This window comes from Camelus ferus, chromosome 2, assembly GCF_009834535.1.
Source record: "Camelus ferus isolate YT-003-E chromosome 2, BCGSAC_Cfer_1.0, whole genome shotgun sequence".
NCBI lineage: Eukaryota > Metazoa > Chordata > Mammalia > Artiodactyla > Camelidae > Camelus > Camelus ferus.
Window position 1 is genome coordinate 34,890,951 of NC_045697.1, and position 25,037 is coordinate 34,915,987.

The 25,037-nt window shown below is 33.7% G+C and overlaps 1 protein-coding gene across 2 annotated transcripts in view; it reads left to right on the top strand.

Annotated features, from left to right (window-relative positions):
- The window catches only part of SLAIN2 (SLAIN motif family member 2), a 63,271-nt gene that overhangs the window by 18,905 nt on the left and 19,329 nt on the right, over positions 1-25,037 (top strand). Inside the window, exons 2-7 of one of the 2 annotated variants that reach the window (XM_032497086.1) lie at positions 5,656-5,804; positions 10,667-10,831; positions 13,323-13,484; positions 16,252-16,611; positions 17,216-17,353; positions 24,482-24,559. In XM_032497086.1, the coding sequence (XP_032352977.1) occupies positions 5,656-5,804; positions 10,667-10,831; positions 13,323-13,484; positions 16,252-16,611; positions 17,216-17,353; positions 24,482-24,559 (1,052 nt within the window). The remainder of the gene's footprint in view (positions 1-5,655; positions 5,805-10,666; positions 10,832-13,322; positions 13,485-16,251; positions 16,612-17,215; positions 17,354-24,481; positions 24,560-25,037) is intronic. The other variant, XM_032497096.1, reaches the window with a different exon arrangement.

Below are 25,037 nucleotides of genomic sequence, written 5' to 3' on the forward strand. Positions count from 1 at the left end.
AATCTTGGTTTAGAATATTTTCAGTATCCCCAAAAGAAACCTTGTGCCATAAGCAGTCACTTCTCATTTCTCTTCTTCCCACCCCCTCTCCCATCCCTGGGCAACCACTAATCTACTTTCTGTCTCATATTTGCCTATTCTAGACATTCCACATGAATGGTATCATGCAGTATGTGGTCTTTTGTGGCTGGTTTTTTTTTTTTTTTTTACTTAGCTTCATGTTTTTGAGGTTCACCCATATTGCAGCATTTTTATTGCCCCTAATATATTTTTTAAATGTTTGTTTTCAACTTATAAATACCAACTTAAAAACTTCAAACAGGACAAAAAATGAATAAGGTAAGTTTCTTGTAATTAAAAGAGGGTTAGAGGTAGAATTTCCTTTTTGATGGGGCATATGTAAGTGGCTACAAGAATGCTTTATTAGAAAACCTTGCTTTACCGTGTAGTACATAGTTGGGGCACCTAATATAGTCTTATGACAGGTACTTAAGAAAGGTTTCCCTAAAGAAGTGACATTGAAGCTGAGACTCAGTAGAAAGTAGAATGGGCTGGCTGAATTTGACAGGGGAGGCTAAGGTAAGCAAGAGTGGAACTGAATTTGTTTAAGGCAAGGTGGGCAGCATGCACAAATGACCTAGAAGCAGAAGTGCTGGGTTTCCAGGAATAGAAATTAGTACCATATGGCTGTTATTTAGATTTGAGTGGTGAAGGAGGGTGAGAAATGTAGCTAAAAAAAAAAGTACTGTAACAGTTAGATCATTGCTGTGTCTTAAGGGCCGTGGGGGCTGTGTTTTGGAAAAGACCATCCTAAGGGCAAAAGGCAACTGACATATAATTTTTAGCAGAGGAATATTGTTAATAGATACATATTTTAGAAAACAAATGGGCTGCAGTATATAGAATGGTTTGGAAGGGAGCAAGATCAGAGATTTTGAAATTTAAAAACAAAAGATTTTTTTTCAAAATTCTTTCGGCAATTTTTTATCTTTACATTTTCATTTAACTTTTAGAATCAAATTGTCAGTTTCTATAAAAATGCCTTCTGAGATTTCTTAGGGATTGTATTAATTATGTTGATCAACTTGAAAGAATTGACATTTTAACAATATCAAGTCTTGAAATCTGTGAACAAGTTACCTCTCTCCATTTATTTAAATCTCCTTTAATTTCTCTCAGCAATGTTTTATCATTTTCAATATACAAATCTTGTATTTAATTTGTTATCTTGTACCTCATTTATTAAATTTATTCCTAAATTGATGCTATTGTGAATGGAATTGTTATATTTATTTCATATTTGAATTGTTCATTGATAATATATAGAAACACAGTTGTTTTTTTTGTTGTTTTTTTTTTTTTTGCATGTTGATTTTATATCCTGTGACCTTGCACTTAAGTCTAGTTGATTTTTGATAGATTCCTACAAAGGATTTCCTATGTACAGGGTCATTGTCTGTGAATAAAGACAATTTTACTTCTTTCTTTCTAATATGGATGCCTTTAATACATTTTTCTTGCCTTATTGTGCTGGCGTTGTACTGACTGGACACTCCACTACTGCATGGCATAGAAGTGGTGAGAGTGTACATCCCTTAACGTTGTGCCCAGTCTTAGGAGAAGCATTCAGTCTTTCATCATTAGATCTATTTTTATGAAAGAGTTTGTAAGATTGGCATTATTTTTCCTTAGTACTGATAAAATTAGTAAGTAAAGGCATCTTCACCTGGGCTCTCCTTTGCAGGAAGATTTCTAATTACTAATTCAATTTTTTTTTAAATAAATCTCTTCAGAGGCTCTTTTCTTCTAGAGTCTCACTTGATAACTTGTATCTTTCTAGGAATTTGTCTATCCTATCTGTTGGGATAAAGTTGTTGATAATATTCCCTTACAATTCTTTTAATATTGGTAGTGTTTATAGCAACACTCACCCTTTCTTTCTGGTTTTGGTAATTCATGTGTTCTTTTTCTAGGTAAATCTGACTAAAGATTTACATTCTTTTTTTTTTTTTTTTAATCTTTTCAAAGAACCAACTTCAGTTTCTTTTTTCTCTTTCTCTTTTTTAATTTCATTGATTTCTACCAATATTTTTCATTTGGGTTTAATTTGCTCTTTTTTTTTTTTTTTTTTTAAATGCTTAGACTGTTGATTTGAGATTTCTTTACTGATAGGAGGTTAAAATTATAAAATTTCCCCCAAGTTCTTCATTAGCTTCATCACATAGTTACCAGTACTATGCTATATTGTTTTTCTCTAGTTTAGGATGTTTTCTTGTGATGTATTCTTTGACCTGTGGTTATTTATAAGTATGTTATTTAATTTCCAGATATTTGGGATTTACTAAATTCCTTTTTGTTGTTGATTTCTAATTTAACTCCACTGTGGTCAGAGAACAGACTTTGAAGATTTTCAATTTTTTTAAATTCAAAAAGATTTTTTAATGGTCTAGTTGATGGACTGTCCTGGAGAATGTTCTTTGTGCACTTAAGAATGTATTCTGTTGTTTTTGGGTGGATCGTCCCATGAATGTCAGTTAACTAATGTTGATAATGTTGTTCAAGTCTTCTATATCCTTACTGATTTTCCCTGTAGTTCTTTTTTTAGTTATTCATGAGGAGCTGTTGAAAAAACTCCAAAATTTCTGTATTTTTTCCTTTGAATTCTATTACCGATACTGAATGTTTAATTGTTATATCTTCCTAATGATATGGTATATCTCTCTTCTGTAGTAGTAATATTTCATAAACTTCAGCTCTCTTATGGTTCCTATTTTCCCATTCTTTTACTTTCAACCTGTTTGTGACTTTGAATCTAAGTTGTTTCTTTTGTAGACAATATACATTTGGTCTTTTTTTTTTCCATTCAGTCTGACCATCTCTGTCTTTTGAGTTAGGGCCCTCAGTCTATTTTAACATTTAATGTAATTATTGGTATGGTTGGGTTTATGTCTGCCATTTTGCTGTTTGTTATCAGTGTGACTCAATTGTTTCTGTTCTTTACCCCTCCTTTAACTGTATTTTTGGTATGATGATTTCCATTCGTATCCTGGACATTATAGGTATTATGTTTGTGAGACTCATAAATCATTTCTTCTTTTTTCAGTTAATCACCTTGTTAAGGTGTAGTGCATGGACCTGAATAGGAGTGGATGTTCGGCTCCCTGCCAGGCCCTGCTGACACCACCTTGGCAAAAGTAGAGCACTGGCTCACACCGCCTCCTTTCAAATGGATGGGGTGCAAAAATCAGCTCCCTGTTGGGCCCTACTGACACAGGGAGAGTGGGGAAAAGGGAGACAAGGTGCTCCATTTCCCATTGCCTCCTTCTGTTGTGTTGGTGCTTGGTGTAGAGGTGGAGGTTCTGTTCCTCCAGTGGGCCTCTATGACTTAACTGGAAACATATTACCCTATTTCTGCTAAAATTTTCTTGACAAGTAAAAATTTGACAATCTCAACCTGTTTTTAAGTTACTAAACTGGCTGTGTCCATCAGAACTAAGTCCCTCTTGATTAAACCATAAATTATTTAAGAAATTCAAAAGTGTCAGTGAAAAACTGTGTAGGCAAATAGTTATTTTGAAGAAGTCTATGTGTTTGTAAGAGATGAGCAAAGGAGATAATATGCACGGTTATTGCAACTATTTTTGTTTGGGATTCTTTTGAGGGTTTTTTTTTTTTTAAATTCAGGGGCTGAAATCACCTTGGTTTTGCTAAAGGAGCATCTACTTACATGCTACAGTCCAGGTCATGTATTCTCTGGCAGATTTAGAAGTCTTGTGAAATGTCAACCAAAGAATCCCTGACTGATGAGTAGTTTGCTGCCAATATCATATGGGCCAGAGCCCTCCATTTTTAGTGATCATTTTTAGTGATGGGGCACTGAAATAAGAGAATGGAGTAATAGAAGATAGTTGGCACATGCAAGGGTTATGAAATCAGTTTCCCCCTTTTCATCATTCTAGGAATGGACAGTTTGCTACTTTACCTTTTATCTGTTAATGGAAGGAAAGAACATTGTCTTTTGCCAGTAAGGGAAGTAAATGTAGGATTTGTTGATCTACTTTTGCTTCGTGTCCTTTTCATGTAGATGAATCATACAATGTGTGTTTTTTTTGTGTCTCTGGCTTCTTTCACTCAGCATGTTTTTGAGGTTCACTCATGTTCCTTTCACTTTTTAAAATGAGTTTTATAGCTAATAGTGGAGGAACATAGTAGGTACATGTGAGTCGTGTGGGCAAATTGTCTGAAACCAGTCAGTGTAGAGAAGAGTTACATATTGAAAGAGTGGTGATAATATCATAAAGTCATCTTGTTAATGTTTGTTATTCATCTATAGAGGTTTTGTTTGCTAAATATTTACTAACAGAATATCAGTATATGATAGTTATCACAATTAAAGTGTGGGTGCTGAGGTAGAAATTTGTTATGGAACATTTGTGCTATTTAAGCTAGAAAGAGAATGAACTATGTTGGTTTCATTTTTATTTTGAATTGTTAATAAGATACTTCATTACTTTTTCCAAATGAATATAGATTGTGGACTAGAGAAATGATTGTTTACCTTATTAGTCTTTCTTGATTATATGATCAGAGCTAATCTATGTGAGTGACAGACCTAAGTTATAGATAGGGGAGATGAGAGAATGGGTGGAAAATGTACATATTTCCACTAGAAAGTAGTTTATCAATTCCAGTACTATAGAGATATATTTAAATATTTACACCGAAACATACTTCATTTTATTGCCCTAACTTGATTAACATAAAGTGTGAAGTAATTAACTCCTTGCCTTATTGAGACAATTAACTATGTAAATATATCAAAGCAAACTTTTGTCTGCTTCATAGAATTCCCTCAAAGTGTCTTAATTTGAAAACTACTCTGATTAGAATTCAAATGACTTCACATTTTTCATGGGGAGTCACATTTGAAATAAGTTAATATCAATTGATATAATCTGAACTAATCTGAGGAAAAACAAATGAAGTAAGAAATTTAAGTATACCTCTCTCCTATCTTTTTACCTTTTTGTTTTCATGTACCTTCCCCAGGAGCTTATAAAATACTTTTCCTTTATTTTTTACTCAGACTGAAGTAATTTAGTAAATTGATTCATGTTGTTATTCAGGATTTTTTAAAGTATTGCTTTTCTCTGACATATTATTTGAAAAGGGCTGCAGAGTGGGTACTGATTAACTAAAAGGGGTGAATTACTAATGGTATATTTTTGTGTGGTTTATGGTAGGAAGGGAACTGGGGAGTTGGAAAGCAAGGTATTTATTGTCTGCATTCTGCCTCCTAGACGAGACTTGATATGATTATATTGGGGAGTTAATCAAGATCTATTGAAAACAGAATAAACTATTTTAAAGACATGTTTCATCATAGTTTTTGGAAGAGAGTAAAAGAGAAAAATAAGACATTTTAGGACTGGACAGTTGGTCTCATTTGGGTTCATTTAATAGTTGAGATTTGGTTTTATATTGATGATTATAGTATCATTTTCTTTTTGTTCAAAAAGTAAATGTGGGTGATTTTAAATATACTCCATCATTTTTACTCCCCACCTCCCAATTTGTATCTGTTCAAAAGGATCCCTGTCTTATAACCTTGTGTTTGATAATTAATGCTACCTTTTTGTTTTTGTTTTCTTCTAGGCTGTATTCATCACCAAAGAAAAAACTTACACCAATGCAGAAATCAGTTAGTCCATTAGTTTGGTGCAGGCAAGTTTTGGATTACCCAAGTCCTGATGTTGAATGTGCTAAAAAGTCTCTTATCCACAAACTTGATCAAACTATGTCAGGTATGTCTATAATTTTACTTGTAAAATTTATCTTTTTACTTTCTTTAATCAAAAAAAAAACCATAAATATTAAGTGTTACGTTTTTAGGAAGGCAGCTCTTTGCTTGGTAGTGTTTTTCAAATCATGTTGTGCATGTCATCATGAGTTTTTGCCCTATAGACATAACCCTATTCTACTATTAATAGCTTTTTTCCCCCAGTTCTTTATTTTTATTTAGCTTCATCCTCAAAAATAATATCCAAAAAATAATAGGTGTTTATGTGGTAACTTTTTTGCTAATGCAAGCTAAAACAAATAACTATTAAAGTTTTCTCTGGTATCATCTAAAATCATCTCACCAGCCCCAGGGAAATTTTGATGTGGTAGAAGGATACAGGTTGAGAAACAAAAAGACCTCATTCTCACTGTATCACTTGGTTGCTGTGAGACTCTCTGCAAATTATTTAACTCCTGTGAGCTTAGTTGTCTCATGCGAATGAGCACTGTAAGGTTATTTTAAGGATTAAACGATAATGTTTATGAAAGAGCCTAGCATGTTTTTCTGGCTCATACAGTGCTTAGTAAATGTATTCATTTCCCCTTCTTGTTGTCTTTGTTGGGTTTTTTTTTTTTTAAACTTGGAATTTTAGGTTTAAATTGCTTTTGTGCTCTGTTTAATAGCATTCACAAACCTGACATAATGTATGTGTCACTATTTATGGCATTGAATGTAGCATGCTAGTGTGTTAGAAATGTAGAAAAAATATTATTGACTCTTTCTTGGAATTACTCTCAATGTTTTAAGAATATCAGTTTCCTAGAATACTCATGTAGTAAAACATTAATGCATGATTTGTAATCCTAAATAGGTTTTTTGTTTTGTTTTGTTTTTTGCTCTGTGTTTACTTGGCAGCTATATGCTTATAATTGTTTATTTTGGCTTTATTATTGAAATATGTGCTCTCTTGTTAGTAAGCTGTAAATGGTCAGGAGAGTCAGGGGGAGCCTACACAGTTAAACTGGCTGTAGTTTATAGTTAAAGTATAGTTCCTTTGGCTATGAGGAGAATGATTATTATAAGAAAATAATACATGGGATGGGCATAGCTGAGAAAACCAAAGCTGTTGCACTTCAGAAATAGCAACTGGAGTGAGTAGCTTTTTGCTTTATTATAACAAAGGTATTGAAGATAGAAAGAGTGTGTTAAGAGAAGCTATTACTCTTGAACCAAAACTAGGTATAATCAAGTATTGGATCTGCTTAACAATGTTTAGATTTTACAGCTGTATGCACAGAGCGATAGTTATAATTGTAAATATAATATATTTAAAGGAAAAAATAATTTGGCTATTACAAGTTTGAACTTTGTAGTCCTAAACTTCCTTTTTCCCATATTGGAGGGGAGATTGTTGTTTTTTGCTTTGTTTTGTTTTTTAAATGGAGGTACTGGGGATTGAACCCAGGACCTTGTGCATGCTAAGCATGTGCTCTACCCAGCCCCAACACCATCCCCAGTTTGTTTTTCAAATGTATTTTATGATAAGGCAAAGCTTCCTAGGAACTTAGCTTTTGTATTCTAGCAGAACCATTCTGCTCCATCACATTCAGCTTCTCTGCAGTGTCCTGCCATGTGTTCCTAAGATGTTCTTCTCTTGTTTTATTATGATAGTGCATTATCTTTTTTACCCTGCCTTACTCTCACTGTGGTTTTCTTTTCACTCTTTCAAAGTTCTCCCTTCTCTGCCCTTTTTTTCTTTCTTTTGGTGGTAGGATTTATATAACATAGAATTTCCCACTTTAACCATTTAAAAATACACAATTTAGTGGCACATTAGATACATTCGCATTGGCATCCCCACTGTCTATCTCCAGAACTTGTTTGCCATTCCATATACTAAAATTCTGTACCCATTAAACTTCCCATTCTTCCTGTCCCCCACCTAACCAGGTCTCTTTTGCCCTGTTTCTCTCTGTTTTGTTGATTTCATCCATTCATATGATGTCCATCTCTGTTCAAACTAATCTCCTTCATGCATTTATTCAGTTAATGTTTAATAAGAGCCTGTTATGCATGAAGAATTGGGGAAAGGGTTGCTGATACATGATGAAGAAAGACTGACACTGTACCTTCACTCATGGAGTTTATCATCTAGTAGGGAAAACATTAGTACAAATAATTTTTATAACCGGTGATACGTAATAAAAGAATGGTATACAGTGCTTTGAGCTTGGAGAAACAGGAATTTTGCCTCAGGGAGTAACGTTTGGCCTGAGTCATAAAGATTCAGGGAAATTTAAGTGGGCTAAAGGGCAAGGTGAAGGAGGGAATAGAGTGTTTCAGATGGAGAGAACAGCATGTGCAGAGGCTCTGTGGGAGCATGTGGGAAGGAGCCTGGCACACATGAGGAACTGGAACAAGCCAGGGTGGCTGGAGACTAGGGAAGGAGAGAGAGGAGATAAGGCCGAAAGGTATGCAGGAGCCGGACTCTGCAAGGCCTTAGAAACCATGTTAAAGGTCTTGGACTTTATTCTAAAAGCAATGGGAAGATATTGAAGGGTTTTATTCTAGGGATAGTGTGTGGAGGCAGGAAGAAATGATAGGATTTGCATTTTGATAAGGTTTTATGCATAGCTGTAGATTGGAGAGGGCCAAAAGTGAATGCAGGATGCTTTCGAGAGGGATTGATGATGATAGTTAGACCGTGTGTTGGGGGTTTAAGGGTCATAGTGGAGATGAGAAGGTGTGAAAGGAAGAGGGAGTGAACCAAATATGAGGGAATGAGGGAGAAGAAAGAAGCAGCAGTGATTTCTAGATTTTGACTTGTGTGATAGGATGAATGTTGTTGTCATTCTGAGATGGAGACCCCAGAAAGAGAATTTGTTTTAGCAGGAAAATCATGAGTTTGGATTTGTTGGCCCTGGGTGCATTTGCCATACCCTCAGGGGAGACATTAAATGGGCAGCTTATATGGAACTGAAGCTCAGGAAAACTTAGACCTGGAGATAAAAGTAACAGGGATTTGGGGGAATATAAATAGTAGCTAATGTGGATATGAATGAGATTTCTCAGGAAAAAGAATATGGTTTAGAGTGAGAAAATAAAAGGGTTGAGGACTTGAAGTGCTAATGATTAAATCAATAACCAAATAAAGAGAGACTGCCTCAAAGGAGATCAGAGTAAAGAGATAGGAAGGACTGAACATCCCCATTTCTGCTCAGGTTGATATATCTGAGATCATGCTACATACTACATGGTATGTTTAATGGTGTCTTGTCTCATGGTGAATGTGTATAAAACTATACATATTCCTGCACTATCCAGCTAAACAGAAAACCTGCATTTCTCCTCCCCAAGCCAGCGCTCTGCCTGGAGGCAAACCAGAAACTTCAGAACCATCTTGTTTTTTTCCCCTTAGTAGTCCTTTCATTTTCAGTGTCTATCCTTTTCTTCTTCTTCTCCCTCTTCCTCCTCCTCCTCCTTTTCCCCCTCCCCCTCCTCCTTCTTCTTTTTTGTTACTTTTTTTTGCCTAGTTCAGTTTGATCTATTTAACATCAGAATTTCCATCAGTCCCCCCCTCCCCCCAGCTGACTGGATCATTATCACTCTTGCTCAGAAGTCCCTGGTGGTTGTATCATTACTACTGAACAAAGCTTAAGGCTCCTGAGCATGTAGTGTTCCAGTCTTCCTGTGACCTGGCCCCAGTTAGTTTTCCCTGATTCCCTCACCATGTGCTTTACCTTTCTCGATTACTCACTCTTATTTCCTGGACATACTTTGTGTCTTCAAAATACTGCTTTTGTTTGTGTTATAAACACATATGAAAATACATACTTTTTCCACTTTCAGTGGGCTAACAAATTACTCCTCATCCTCTCAAGACTGCACCAGTGCCTCTCCTTCCAAAAAGCCTTACCTAGTTTCTCTCAGTTCTTATGAATTACTTCTGTCTCATCATTTCCACAACCCCTTTGCACCTTTATGATAGTATTCATTTCGTTTTGCCTTGAAATTGTCATTTTTTTGCCTATTCTACTTGGCTGTAAGCCTCTGGAGAAAAGGCACCATGTCACATTTGTGTATTTATTCTACATAGTATTTTGTTCATGGTCATAAATACTGAATAAGCTTTGAATTTTGGAATAGGGTGGAAGAAAAAAATATTTTTAAGTATCAAAATTTTCTGTATATAATTGCATTTGATATCTTGGCTTTACTTTTGTACTATTTTTATAATTTTATATGCATAGTGCAAAATTTTTTCCTTTTTTTGGCAAACATATTCTCCTTGGCCCAGAAAACTGGGGAGAAAAGGCTTTTTTTTTTTTTTTTTTCTTAAAAAGAGAGTTCTCGTATGTTTGACCTTAACCTGGCCTAAATAGTCAATATTGCTTTATTTTTTTTCAAAAATCCAAACTTTGGAAAGGCTATTTTTAAAGCTTATTATTTCATAGTTTTTTTTTTGTTGTTGTTGTTAGCAATATGTATTTGTTATAAAAAATGAGAAAACATAAATATGCTTTTATATTTATTTTATTTTTAAAGGCTATTCAAGGTTGACACAAGTGGAGTAAACTTTCCAACAAGACACAAGTAACTTAATTTAGTGGCTAATAATTTATTGAGGAGATATTCTTCCTATGGTGTTATTTTTGTCTGGTGTGGCTGCTGTTTTATTTGCATAACAAAATTTAAGATAATGGAAATATTTGGGATTATTGTGATATATTTTCCCCCACTACTATAGAAATGTTTCTGTATTTAAATTGAGACAGATAATGATTTAATGAACTTTCTAATAGGAAAAATTTTTGAAATGTTAGGAAAAATTTTGAAGTGTTGTTAGTTTCTTAAATTTGATTTCCCCCCTTGTCATTAATGCAGCTCTCAAGAGGCAGAATTTATATAATAATCCTTTCAACTCCGTGAGTTACACAAGTCCTTACAGTCCAAATGCCAGTAGCCCATACAGCAGTGGTTTTAATTCTCCATCCTCAACCCCAGTGCGACCTCCTATAGTCAAACAGCTAATACTTCCTGGAAATTCAGGTAAGGAGACAATGAAATGGTGTACTTAAGAAATGCTTGTTTGGTACATGCACTCCAGTTTTCATAGCAACACTATACACAATAGCCAAGACATGGAAGCAACCTAATGTCCCCCAACAGATGACTGGATAAAGAAATTCTGGTATGTTTATATAATGGAACACTACTCAGCCATAAAAAAGAATAAAATAATGTCATTTGTAGCATCAGTGATGGACCTAGAGATCATCATTCTAAGTGAAGTAAGCCAGAAAGAGAAAGAAAAATAACCATATGATATCACTTATATGTGGAATCTAAAAAAAGAAAAAAGAAGTCTAATGAACTCATCTACAAAACAGAAACAGACTCGGAGACATATTAAACAATCTTATGGTTACTGGGGGAAATGGGGTTAGAAGGAATAAATTTGGGAGTTTGAGATTTGCAAATGTTAGCCACTATATATAAAAATAGATTTTAAAAAATTTCTTCTGTATAGCGCAGGAAACTATATTAAATGTCTTGTAAGAACCTTTAATGACAAAATATGAAAAAGAATATATGTATGTATATGCATGACTGAGACGTTGTACTGTACACCAGAAATTGATACATTATAACTGACTATAATTCAAAAAAATAAATAAATGCTTTTTAATTTACTGCCCTGCCTCAGAAAATAACTTACTCATCAGTAGTTTAAGTCTAATTTTGAAACCTCTAACTAGTTAGAGAAAGTATCATTGAGGAACTACTTAGCAAGCAGCAAGTAGTATTGTATTAGGCACCAGGGTTACAGATAAGCCAGGTTACATCTGTAAAGTTTTCTTCAGCATGTATGTGAAAGTTTTTAAATCTGGCTTGATTAAATAGGGTCACTAGCTTAATTCTCTTAACCAATGAATGCTTATTGAGTAGCTTGCTTGGGTTATAAAAACTATAGGGCCAAAACTTTTTAAATAGAAATTTTAATAAGCTTTGATATTGCACTTAAATGATAGTATATGGCTGTGTATGAATGTGCCAAGAGAGTGTTTCGAGCCCTGAATAATACAGGAGGGATAGAGTGCTCTAAATTGGGAGAATAATGTTTCAACATTTCACAGGTGTAGTTCTGTAACTAAGGTTATTACTCTGTAGTTTACTGTTCTTGAGAACTCACCCATTCAGTTATTCTTATTGCTGCTATTGTTATGATTAATTATTATAGCTTCCTTAAAAATTGTTAACTACATCAAACTTTTGACCTGTGTACTCCCTAGTCTAATCACTTTATTGATCCTGCTGTTAGCTCTCTGAAATATTTCACCTGTACAGTCATACTAAAAAGTTTGATCTGCCATAGTTGTTTAATATAAAGAATTTTAATCAGGCACTATTTTAGACTGACCTTGTAGTACTTATCCTATCATGTGCACTATCCTTTTCTTGATAATATAAATACTAACTGTTTTGTATTCTTCTTGCTCTTCTTATGTGCCTTTCATGTTGGAGCTGACTCTTATGGTGAAGAATTTTAGAAAAACAAGAGTTTCAAATCTGTATTAGAAATATTAGTAGGGGAGGATATAGCGCAAGTGGTACAGTACATGCTTAGCACGCATAGGGTCCTGGGTTCAATCCCCAGTACCTTCTCTAAAAATAAATAAATAAACCTAATTACTTCCTCTCACCAAAAATGAACGAATGAATGAATGAATAAATAAATACTCAGGACAGCATTTGAATTTTCTTAATTCTTCACTAGAATGTGATCTAATCTAATGAAAACATTTCCTTAGAAACAAGTTAAACTCTTTTGGATATGTATATCCTCTGACCTGTCTTCTATTTCCTTTTGGTTTAGAGTGATAAAATGCATTTTTTTATCCAGTCATTTTCTTTATCCCATCTTTGTCCTTCACTACTAACCTTCAGAGAACTACTTGGTTTCCCATTACCAATTTGGCAAAGGAATTTTGTAAACATGACATAATGTAGGAGAAGTAAGCTTAGTGTCCTTCTTTTGGTTTGTTTCTAAATCTCTAAGGAATCCTGGTTTTCCTCAAATTATAGTTTTCTTGTTTAGGTAAAGTAGATGCTTTTATTCAAGGGAAAAGATGATGGTGTTTCCTAATGAGTGAATTTGGGAGGAAAAAGCACATCATAAATTCATCTGTTTATAGAGCATTTTCATTGGCTACTTTTTAAAAAGTTGAAATCCTCTAGCATGTATTATTGAACATTAACTACTTGGCCAGGTACTGTGTTGAAAACTTAATTGTTTTGTAAGGATATAGATAAGTTATAGCTATATGAAAATGTTTGTGTTTGTCATTGTATATAAAGGTGTCTCTATAGCCCTCTTTATTCTTAATCAGGTCAGTTTTTAATTTCAATATTTGGAAATTTTATAAACAGAAAAGGCAATAACAATGAACTGAATCCAAAGACATAATATCAAGTTAATTGCAGCAGATGTTTATTCAATTTTTGTTTCACCAAAGTTTGAATCTTTTCTTTTTTTAAGGTAATTTGAAAAGTTCATCAGACAGAAATCCTCCACTCAGTCCTCAATCCTCTATAGACAGTGAGTTAAGTGCTTCAGAATTAGATGAAGATTCAATTGGATCCAATTATAAGCTAAATGATGTAACTGATGTGCAGATTCTAGCTCGGATGCAGGAAGAAAGTAAGTATTTTAATTGTTCAAAGTTGGGGTCTTTCATTACTGCATAATTTTTTGTGGTTATTAAATATGCCTTACAGTGTTGTGGATCAGTAAGGTAGTAAGAGTAGAAATGTTCAAGTTTCAGAGGCTTATTCAACATATAGATGGTTTGTTCATTAACTTATTTTCAGAGTCCGTTTTATGTAGAGTAGTTTGCTGTGTGAGGAGCAAAGAAAAGCAGGCTGTGCTCTGCTTCTGTGACTGGTAATCATACCTTGCATGTTATTCTGCACTGTAACTCACTAGTGTAGTTATTACTCTATTGCTCTGTGTTCTCTTAGTGTAGACCAGGATTTCTCAGCTGTTCTTTCATTATTACCCCTCTAAGGAGCCTATTTGGACACATTTTGTTTTCTTTTTACCCACCCCCACTCCCATTAAATGTTAATACTGCAGGTATACAATATATCTCTCTGTGTACTATAAAGGCCACAAACTACTATGATACCTAAGATTTTTCTACACCCTCAAAACTAATTTTTTATCCTTGGAGGCAAATATCATCTTTTTTAGAATGTATGGTGTAGTCTATAAAAAAGACCTTTATGAAAAAATCAGAATTGTGATATTAAATTACATGAAGTGTGTGATGTTGCTTTGCAGAGAGATCCCTGCAACTTTTTAGGTCACAGATGCCTTTGAGAATGTGATAAAAAAGGTTGTCCCCTGTCATTCCCAAAATATGCATATGTATAAAATTTTTCATACTATTTCAAGAACTCATCAATGCCTTGGCTCTCATCTGAATGTAAGATGATGGTGATAGTATTATTCTTGCCTGTACATTTTATTGTAAGATGCCATTGGCTTAACTGTGAGGGAAACAGACTCTCTAAAGTAATCCCTTTAACCTTTACAATGAAAAGATCCTTGAAGCACAGATTTCAGAGTTTTGACAATTACCTGAGGTAATGGAGTCATGCTATAATTTAGCTGAAAAACTTCCTGTTTAGGCCCTTTCTTTTATGTAAATCTGTAGTAAGTTTTATCAAGCTGCAACATTTATTAAGAAACTGAAGAATGTTTCTTACTCTGCTAATTTATTTCCCATTTTCACACAGCTTTCCTTAGAAAGATAGAAGGGGTTGGTGCTTGTTTTATCTGTCTTTAGCCCTAGAAACTAATAACATATTACCCTTTCCTTCTATAACTTAATATATATATATATCTCCTCTCTAGGAGTATGGTATTGTCAGCTAGGGAGGGGCTAGTTATTGTCACGGATGTGAAAATAAAGAATGCTGCCTAACTATAACTCAGAGTAAACTCACTTATTTCTTCTTTGAACCGTGACTTTTTAGACTACAGTATTTTGTTGGAAATTCAAACAACTGTAGCTTTCATATTGTATGTTGGTAACAAATAATAGAAATTTTAGCTTTCCTTTAATAATCCTTTCTAAGCCATCCACTGTGCACAAATATTTTTCTTGGTGAATTAAAAAAAAAGGATGCTAAAAATGTTGTGTGATACCTCCTTAAACACTAGCTTTTTTTTTTAAGAATGATTTTCCTTTTTACAATATTTACCCAGTTTTTTGGTAGCAAAAATGTAGAGTAACAGATTTGGGTTGTTGCCTGTTTAAGCCCCCTCTTTTTTTAAGATGAGAAACCACTCACAGTGGTTGTGACTTCCTAAGATCCCTTCCTTGTTAGTGGAGAGGCTGCATCAGGATCTGGATTTTTCTTCTCTAAAACAGTGCTCTTCTCACTGGTTTATTATCTTTTGTTAGATGACTGAGTGCCATGTTTTCTGTAACATGACACTAAGTAACTTTGTTGGTTATTGCAGTGGGCCCCAAACCTGACTGAAGATCTAGATGGGCTCCAGGAATCAGTAGGTTTACAGGTACCCTGGTGTGATTCTCATCTACTACTTTGGGGAACCATACTGATAGGACTTTCTGTGTATAGATACATAACCTTAAAGTTTGAATACTGCTGTAGAACAGATCTTTTAGACTAAACTGCCAGTAATTAACAGGACTTCCTCAAAATATTATCTAAATTTTATAATTGTTTTCAGTTGTAACTTTTTCCTTGTTAAATATGTATCAACATTTGTTTTTTAATCTACAAGTTTTTATACTATTTGAAGGGCTCCTCAGGTTGCTTGGGTGTTTCTGGAGGTATCAAGATAAATAAGGGACTCCTTTGAAAATTCTTACTTGATGGCTTAGAATTTAAACTTGTTTTATGGAAGTCTCTTAGGTTTTGAAGCAACTGAAATTATATTTGTGTTCGAATATTAAATTTCTAAGAGTGGGATAGAAGTTTCCTTCATCATCTTCATGAATAAGGTTAATCCAAGGGTTCGGTATTCAGGGAGTTTATTTACTCACTGATGTATTCTTTGCACTAGTTGGACAGTAATTGTTTTCCTTCAGTATTCCTTTAGTGTTGATATCAAATTTGGATTACTGTTTTTTGGAGTAGAAATATTTTTAAGTTTATGGTTCTAGTTTTAATAATAGATTTCAGATTCAAGAAGAAATGTTGAAATTGGGTGAAGCTTTATAGAATTTCTTTCAATTTAAAAATAGCCTTTTTGATGTGGTATTTGTATCCTTATATGTGGGGAGATCTAAGGTGATTAATTGAAAAGAGAGCTTTCCTTTACACTTTATACCCTGTTTGAATTTCTCAGTGGTAATCTTTTGCCTTTACACCTTGTTTGAATGTTTACAAATACAACTAAAGAAATAAAATAACACATTCGTTATTGTCAGGTCTCCGGCAAGAATATGCAGCCACCACATCTCGTCGCAGTTCTGGTTCATCTTGCAATTCTACAAGACGGGGTACTTTTAGTGATCAGGAACTTGATGCACAAAGTTTAGATGATGAAGATGACAATATGCATCATGCAGTATACCCGGCTGTTAACAGGTTTTCACCATCACCACGCAATTCTCCTCGACCATCACCTAAGCAGTCACCCCGAAATTCACCTCGTTCTCGATCTCCTGCTCGGGGAATAGAATATAGTAGAGTGTCCCCACAGCCTATGATTAGCCGCTTACAGCAACCTCGCCTTTCACTTCAAGGCCATCCCACAGATTTACAGACAACCAATGTTAAAAATGAAGGTAACTATAATGTCTGGAAGAAATTTGCCCTTCGTATTTCAGTTTGAAAGTAACAGTTTTTTACCAAGGCTTTGTATTTCGGATAAGTAGATCAAGAATTTAGTCAGTTTACTGTTTTATTAATACTGAGTCAGAACAAAAATAAAGGGAGGAAGTGAATTTAATTTTACTTGATTGCTTTGCTTTGTTATACTCATGAAGTGATCTGTGTACAGATCTTGATTTAAATAATTTATGGTTGTTCTTAATATTTCTACCCATTTATAGAATCTGTATTGAGTGGTTTATTTTTATAAGATGTGTACTTTCTGTTAACTCTTCTGAAATATGTAGAATACTTAAATAAAGAATTTGAGGGAGAGGGTATAGCTCAGTGGTGTGTGCTTACCATGCATGAGGTCCTGGGTTCAATTCCCAGTACCTCCATTAAATAATAAATAAATAAATAAACCTAATCCCCGCCCCCAGAGGTAAATAAGATAAATTGTACAAAAAATAAAATAAATATTCTTTTAAAAATTTAATTTTTGAATGTTAATATTTAATTCTTTCTCCATTTGAAAGAATGTTTTGATTTTTTTGAAAATTGAAATTCTGTTGTCAGAAAAACTAAGACGCAGTCTTCCAAACCTGTCCCGGACATCTAATACACAAGTTGACTCAGTGAAAAGCAGCAGAAGTGACTCAAATTTTCAAGTGCCAAATGGAGGAATACCTCGCATGCAACCTCAGGCTTCAGCCAGTAAGTATCTTTCATGTATCAGTTATTTAAAGAAAAATGAAAATTATGGATTTTAATTTTGTGCCAAATAGCTGTATTATTATAGTAAGCATGTAGTGATTATTAATTGCTATAAGATAATCATAGCTATAATAAAATTGAAAATTTGTCCCTATGAAATACACAATTGTATCAATACTTCTATTTGTATAAAACTGTGTTCTGTCTAGAATTTTAAAATAAGCAAATTCTAGCTTTTTATATTAAATATATATGCCTTGAAAACCTCATATTCTGCAGTACTGCACATTAAAAATGATAGGATTTTGAGGGGAAAAAGTCCTGAAACAGTGCACTTAAGACTCAAGCAGCTTTCTTACTAGAACATTAATAAAAATGATAATGATTTTATAAAAATTCTAGCACAGTTAAAACATGTTAAAATACATACTTCAGCAAATGTAGAATTTCATTAAAAAGTTGAAGGTAACTTGATGGAAAGGAAGGGCTGATACTGTTGAATTAAGGAGACATATGCAACATAAAACAGAGATCAAAGAGAATCATGCAGAAAGAGCTTCTAAGACAAAGTGGCCAGACTGAGCCGAAAAGTGATGTGGGAATAGATGGGCACTCGGACCTTACTGTACAAAGTGATTAAAAAAGAATTGAATGCTCCCCAAAAAGTATTGCTTATTAACTAGAATAGATAGGAGCATGCAGTCAAACCAATTTTAAACAAGTTATCAGGGTTATTTATACAATTTTACAAATGCTTAATATGCATGCCTTCTGTCCCGCAGTTCACATCAGCTTTGTAGTCTGATTAATTCAGTTCCTTCATAGAATGTTTACTGTCAGTGGTTGAAGTGGTCACTGTGATGTGTTCCTTCATTTCCTGAAAGCTGTGAAGAAGAAATGATACAAACATGAGGTTACTGACTGTCTATTCATTTATAACTTACTTATTGAGTAACACAACTTTGAAAGCATTCAATTAAAAAAAAATTCCTTTGCACTCTTCCTTGGCTCTGTTGTCTTTAGCTGAATTGTATCCTTTGTGTTAAGCTGCTGTTACTTGGTGGCTCAAAAATGAACAATCCAGGAAAAAATATATTTGAGCCAAAATGCTTTTTTTGATAATATTGATAAACTTTCCTTATTTACCAATTGCATGTTTTATATTACAGAACTTGTACTGTACCATACATTCATAATCCTATTTATTCCTCTGAACAATTCTGTGAAGTAGGTTCAGTTACTAGCACATTTTACAAATTATGAAGTGAAGCTTTCAAAGTTTATATAACTTATCTGTGATAATACTGTACAGCTTATAAGTAGCAAGTTAGGATTCAAGCACATGTTGATCCTGCTTGAAAGTGGAAATCCACCTAGAGAGATTTGTCACATCAGTGATTTAGTTCTAAGGCATAAAAATTATTGGGAAATATTTGTTTTTTCTAAGATAAACTAAAATTTTAGGCACTGTGAAAAATTATTACCCAGAGATTCGTGTACCTCATTTCTTTAGATGGATATATGCAAAAACATGTTTTTGCACCAAATTAAATTTTAAATTTAGTATTCCAGGTCTTCTGAACTGTGTGTTTAAGAGCATCATTATGATACTAATATGGTGCTCATAAATGGTATAGAGAATAGGGATTCACAAAACTTTAAAAGTAAAGTAAAAATACAGTTTGAACTCTTACGTTATCTCTGTAGTGGTGAGTGATAGGTTTTGTGCCTTTAAATTTGCAAATTAAGTTAATTTGATTTGAGAATATCCTGTTTCTGGGGATTTTCTTCCCTTTGAGAAGAGCAGTCTAAATGTCACTACAAAAGGAAAGAAATCTTGTAAAATATGCACAAATAATCCAGAACACCATTTATACTTGACTTTCAGAGGTGCTTTAATTCTTAGTTTGAATTGTTAAATTCTGGGGGACTTTCTCAAAGCTTTACATGATATATCTCTAAATAGCATCCCAGCTCTTTGATGAAACCAGCCAAATCTATATCCTTTTTATCTCATTGCATTATTGTCAATACCAACTCTTTACTTAGGGTTATTCCTTCATGTCTTCATACATGCTCTTTATTTAAACTACTATAGCATCTTAAAGCTGTATAGGAATGAAAAATAATTCTAACAAAAATAGAAGAAAAAAGAAAAGGTTGAGAACCTAGGATAAAAATGTTAAAAAAATATATTGACCACATCTTAAACTTTATGATAATTTCTCACCTCTAGTGGTAGAATTACCAATCTATAATCACCTGCTGATCCCCTAGAATTTTTTTTCTGTAGGTGAATTATTTTTCCATTTTCCCCAGAAGTTGATAATTAAGGAAAAAATATAAAGAAACATAATGAGATTCTAATCACTAATTTACTTTTAAGTGGAAAATATGTATAGTGGTATATTTCAATATTTGAATAGTGTATAGGCAGAAGAAAAAATCAATTACCATCCTTTTTTAAAAATTGCATATACATGTTTATTTTTATATTTGTAGCTTTAGTGAAGCTTACTTATGAAGAAAATGTCACAAACATTTATTTTAGTATAGAATCACACTATTCACAAAAATGCGTTTGGAAAGTAGTAAATCCAGAATATTAGCAGGTTTATAGTTTAATAAACTTTATCTTATAAAAATATTTTAAAACTTTAAAGTTAATACATTATGAAGCAAATAAAATGTTAGCTGTTCTTAAAATTTTACATATATCTCTGATACATAATATATATGTGTTCTCTTAATTACTATATGTATATGTACTGTTTTCATAGTATTTATATTTTGATATATAATTATGTACAAATATTACTATGGCAAGTTTTATACATTTACACATGAATTTGCATTTTTAGTATTTGACATAAACCAATTTATATATTTGCTGCCTTTTGTTTTCTTTTAAGTATTTTCCCAGCTCTTAAGTGGTAAAGCTTTGGTTCTTACTTGCTGGTCTGCATGAACCTAACTTTGCAAGGTTGCTGTTATTTCCACCTAAGCGACCACTTCTTTTGCCTTGTTACTATGCCAGTCACTATTTTTATATGCTTACTTGCTATGGCTGCATTATTGTGGATGCTGACATTCAAATATGAATATTATATGAGTTCTAATGTATTTTCATTTTGATAGTTATTACCAGTTTTTGACTTTTATACTTGGAAAATGTGAATAACTTAAAAAGTTTAAGAAAACCAGAGCATTGCAGAGGTTATGGATACATATTTTCTCAGTTTCTCCAGTTAAAAGAAGGAATGTTTGCCAGGGACAGAGATTTTCAAAAGACTAGTACCTTGCTTTCTAAGACAACTAGAGCACAGGTTTAGTAGAAAGTTTAATTTTCAGAAAAATGTAGGAATTAGTGGTTCTGAAAAAAGGAAAGAGAAGGGAGAAAAACCCAAGACAGTCTGCTGATTTAAAAACAGTAATAATCCTCAAACTTTGATTAGTATTTTTAAATGTTTACTTTCACAAGTATTATCTCATTTGAACCTCATAACATCCCATTTTTAATTTTTAAAGAAAGAGCAGAGATATAGATTATAGGTACAATGTCATGTAACCAGAAAAGTGGCAAAAACCAAGCCAAATTACTCCCTCATCTCAACTCCTCCCTGAGTCTCCTGATTCCCTTCCAATCTCTGTTTGGATTACATCATGGTGACCTAACTGCAAATTAGTCAACATCTTGGAAAATATTCTTGGATGACTCTGTTGGAGCATGATTTGAGACTGAACTATAAATACTTTGTGAATTACCACAAAAGAGTAAAATAGGTCAGTGTAACATTTATCCATTTGCTTACATTTAACTAAATGGAAGTATATTTTTGCACAGGATACAGAGTATACTCAGAGAAGAGATATATAGAATCAGTGTTCTACTCTGGACCTCTCACTGAAGAGGGAGTATCCAGGATGGTTGTCAGTTTATGCGTAGCTAGACTGCACTTGGGCCCATGGGGAAGGAATTCTCATCCAGATTTCACTAGGAACCAAAACACCAAAAGGTTACACTCGAGTTTCACATAATTCTGAAACGTGAATTGAAATAAGTCATGCTAAATCTGTGTAATATAGGCTAATATAAGAAGGAGTGAAATACTTGTAGATCTTCTGTTTAAGGATAAGTAGTGCAGTGATGTTGAGTCAATTATCACAAAGAGATTTTATAAATATAGTTTTTCTGACCTTCTGGAAATTTTGATTGAATGTATGTGGGATGGGGACCCAGCATGTCTACTTTTAGAAGTGTGTCAGCTGACTCTGGGGCATGTTTAAGTTTGAGAACCATTGAATTAGACCTCAGCTGTGGAGGATCTTGAATATTTAGTTTAAATCTCTGGACTTTATCCAGTAGTCAGTCACTTACATGTTTCTTAATTATTCAACAGATATTTATTGAGTGTATGTTATGTTCCAAGCACTGGGAATATAAATGTGAGTGAGACAGTAAATGTCCTTCATTGGCAGGAAGTGATAGGCAGGAATTGATGTGGAAACAGGAGAGACATTAACCTTGGCAGTATGAGGAGGTTTTCAGGAAATTATTGGAAGATTTCTCTGTCAGCACAGGAGGAATTGTCACACGAGGAAAGGAAGTATAGGTTTTCCTAACAGTAGGATCAGTAATAAAATCTTAAGAATGGTACCCTGATTATAGTGGGGGTTTTTGTTTGACTAAAGTGTAAGTCACAGTTACTGGTTAGTGGGTCCAGTGACCAAGGATAAGAGATGTAGACAGGGGATAGATTCCGATGGGAGTTTTTTAATATCATATTAAGGAGTTTAGATTTCATCCTGTAAGCACGAAGAGCCATCATAGGCTTCTAATCAGAGCTATTAAGAAATTCAGTCTTGTAGCAATGTGGAGAATGGATCAAAGTTCTAGAAGGATTTGGAGACTTTCAGTTTAACAACTGCACTTAATCATTTAAAAATGATTTTATCGTTAGAAAATCAATCAACTTAAGATTGATAATTCAGATAAAAATTTAGTTTTTGTTCTTATTTGGGTAACATTATTTGACTTTGTTGGTGTCTTATGAAAATGATTCATTTCATTCTGTATCAAGCAAATTTTGAGTATACTGCCTGACCCTGTTTGCAGTCTGATTCTTTGAATTACTGTTGGACAATTCTGTCTATAGATGCCATTTTTGTGACATCACCTATGAGACTTGAGGGATAAATAAGGTCCACTGGAGTCATTGTAGCTATTAATTTAAGATCTTATCAGAACAGTTGATTATAGATGATATTTTATATTAAACCCTTGTTTAAAAAAATTTTTAATGGTTAATAGATACTGTGGATTGACTATGTTTGTACCGTTGGTTAACATTTGCCCTCATTTACTCCACTCCAATCAAGGTGACCTACTTTCTGTTCTTCAGATATACCAGGCACACTCCTCCCTCAGGTCCTTACCACTGCTTTTCTTTCTGTCTAGAATGGCCCCCCAGATAACTGTATGTCTCCTTCCTCTCTTCTTTTAGATCTTTGAGCAAATGTCATCTCTGGGAAATATTTCCTTATCACAATATTTATAATTGAAAATTAAATCCACCTCTTGCCCTCCTTTCCTTCTTAATTTTCTCCTTAGCAGCTATCACTATCTGGCAGGCCATACATTTTACTCTTTATTTATTGTCTGTTTTCCCTTCCCTAGACTCTTAATTCCATGAAAGTAGGAATTTTGTTTATCTAGTTGGCTACTGAATCCATTGTTCCTAAAACAGTACCTGGAATAAAGTGGATAATTAACTTTGAAATAATGAAAAAAAGCAGGAATGAATGAATGAATGAGTGAATAAATGGAAATGTGAATGGCAGAAAGCATGTCTGAATAAATATGTAAATGAAGAATACTCGATGATAGCATCCTGTATTTCTGTGGGATAGATATGAGGTGTAATGCATTATAAAATTGATTTTTTTTTTAAAGTTTGGAGAATTTTTTTGCTAGTCTGTCTGGCAATATGTTTAACTTAAATTGGCTTGTTATTTAGCTGCAGTAATGTGTTGAGTGCTGTAGAATTAGAAATTAGATACATTTGTTACTTTTAAAAAAATGTTTACTATCAGACAGTGACAAAATTCTATCATCGATAGGGTTAAGCAATAGAGGGAAAGAGAAATTCTACTTAAACTCTGGCTAGATTTATGGTTGTGAGATCTCTTTTGGGAGATGGGGAACATGTAAATTCTAGAGGTGTATGGAGTCCGACTTTCAAATCGGTAGAATGACATTTTAGAACCACTTAAGTAGGTGACTGCACTAGTAGGTGTGGGACTCAATCAGTTCATTGGAGGCATGATGAGTTTTAACTCTCAATAGCTCTGAACTGCTCCTTAATTGCCAGTTTTGAGAGTTTCATTGCAGTTAATGGTGAGTTTTGAAGAAAGCTTAGAAGTCCTCATTGATCACTGTAAAAAACAAATGCTCTGACTCATCCAAACCGCTCAACCCCACCAATACACCCTACCCACTCCATAGGCATATGTGCACAGCCCAAACATGTTGCTGCCCAAAGTCTGAAGTGCAATTAGTTGAATTCTACAGCAAGATAATGTTGAACATATTAAAGTCACTAGATTGTGACTCCCTTGCGGACCTGCCTAGTTCTGAGTTTTCTTCTCCTTTTTGAGTATGGGGATTGCTATTTCACATTAGGGCAATTCATCTAACAATAACTGCTTTGCCAAAGCCTGCTTTTTTTGCACTGAACAAGTACTACATTTATTTTTTTCTGTACTGTGTGCTTGTGTTCATCACTTTTACTTATTAGCTTTGTATTCTTTGCATCCTGTAGCATGTTTGCTGGTGGTTTGTTTTTCTTTGATATTTTAATTGGTTTACATATTGTAGATTTTCTCATCTTTAAGAAGCGATTTCTGAAAGTATGCACTTTGCACTAAGATTTCCATTCCCTTTCTTTTCCAACTTAATGCACTAAGCATCACTTCAAGATTTCTCTGCTTCTAGGATTCTAACATATTTTCACCTTATCTGTTCCTTAATAAGTTTCCAAGTTTGTATTAAAATATTCAAGTGTACAGAAGCTATAGCCTTTATCTTGTCCTTGCAGGCAAATATTACAGTTCCTTATTTTTCAACAGCTTCGCAAAGGCTGAAAAATTTGCCTCGTACTTCTCTCAAAGCCAAACAGTTGCTTCAAACTTCATCTACAAAAAGAGGTAACTACAACCTCTTACTAAGTTTTAAGTTTCAGCAAATGGCTCAAATTAGTTAAATCCTTTACCTTTTGGCATACTGAGTCGGTGATGTCTATACATAGAGCACGTTTTAGTCTTTTTTTTTTTTTTTAATAATAAAATGTGGACTCATTCTCTGTTACTTGGATAAATCCAGAAGAAACTCATTTTCCACAGAGGTATGTATTGGGTTGCAATTCTGAAAGGAATAAGTGATATATAGCATTTAATGTTAGAGAATTTATCATTTTTCTTACTAACCTAAAACTGAAGGTCATTGTTTTAACTTTGTTAGGCAAACTAATAAATGCTTTAAAATGAACCTAATGCCAGACATTCTGTATGTAATGTTTCTTCTTCTGACTTTGGTTTTGGATTACTTATCCGTAGGATGGAATGGGAATGTTTTCATACTAGAAATTGATTGATGTTAAATCAGAGTTGTGATTAACTTTGTGGA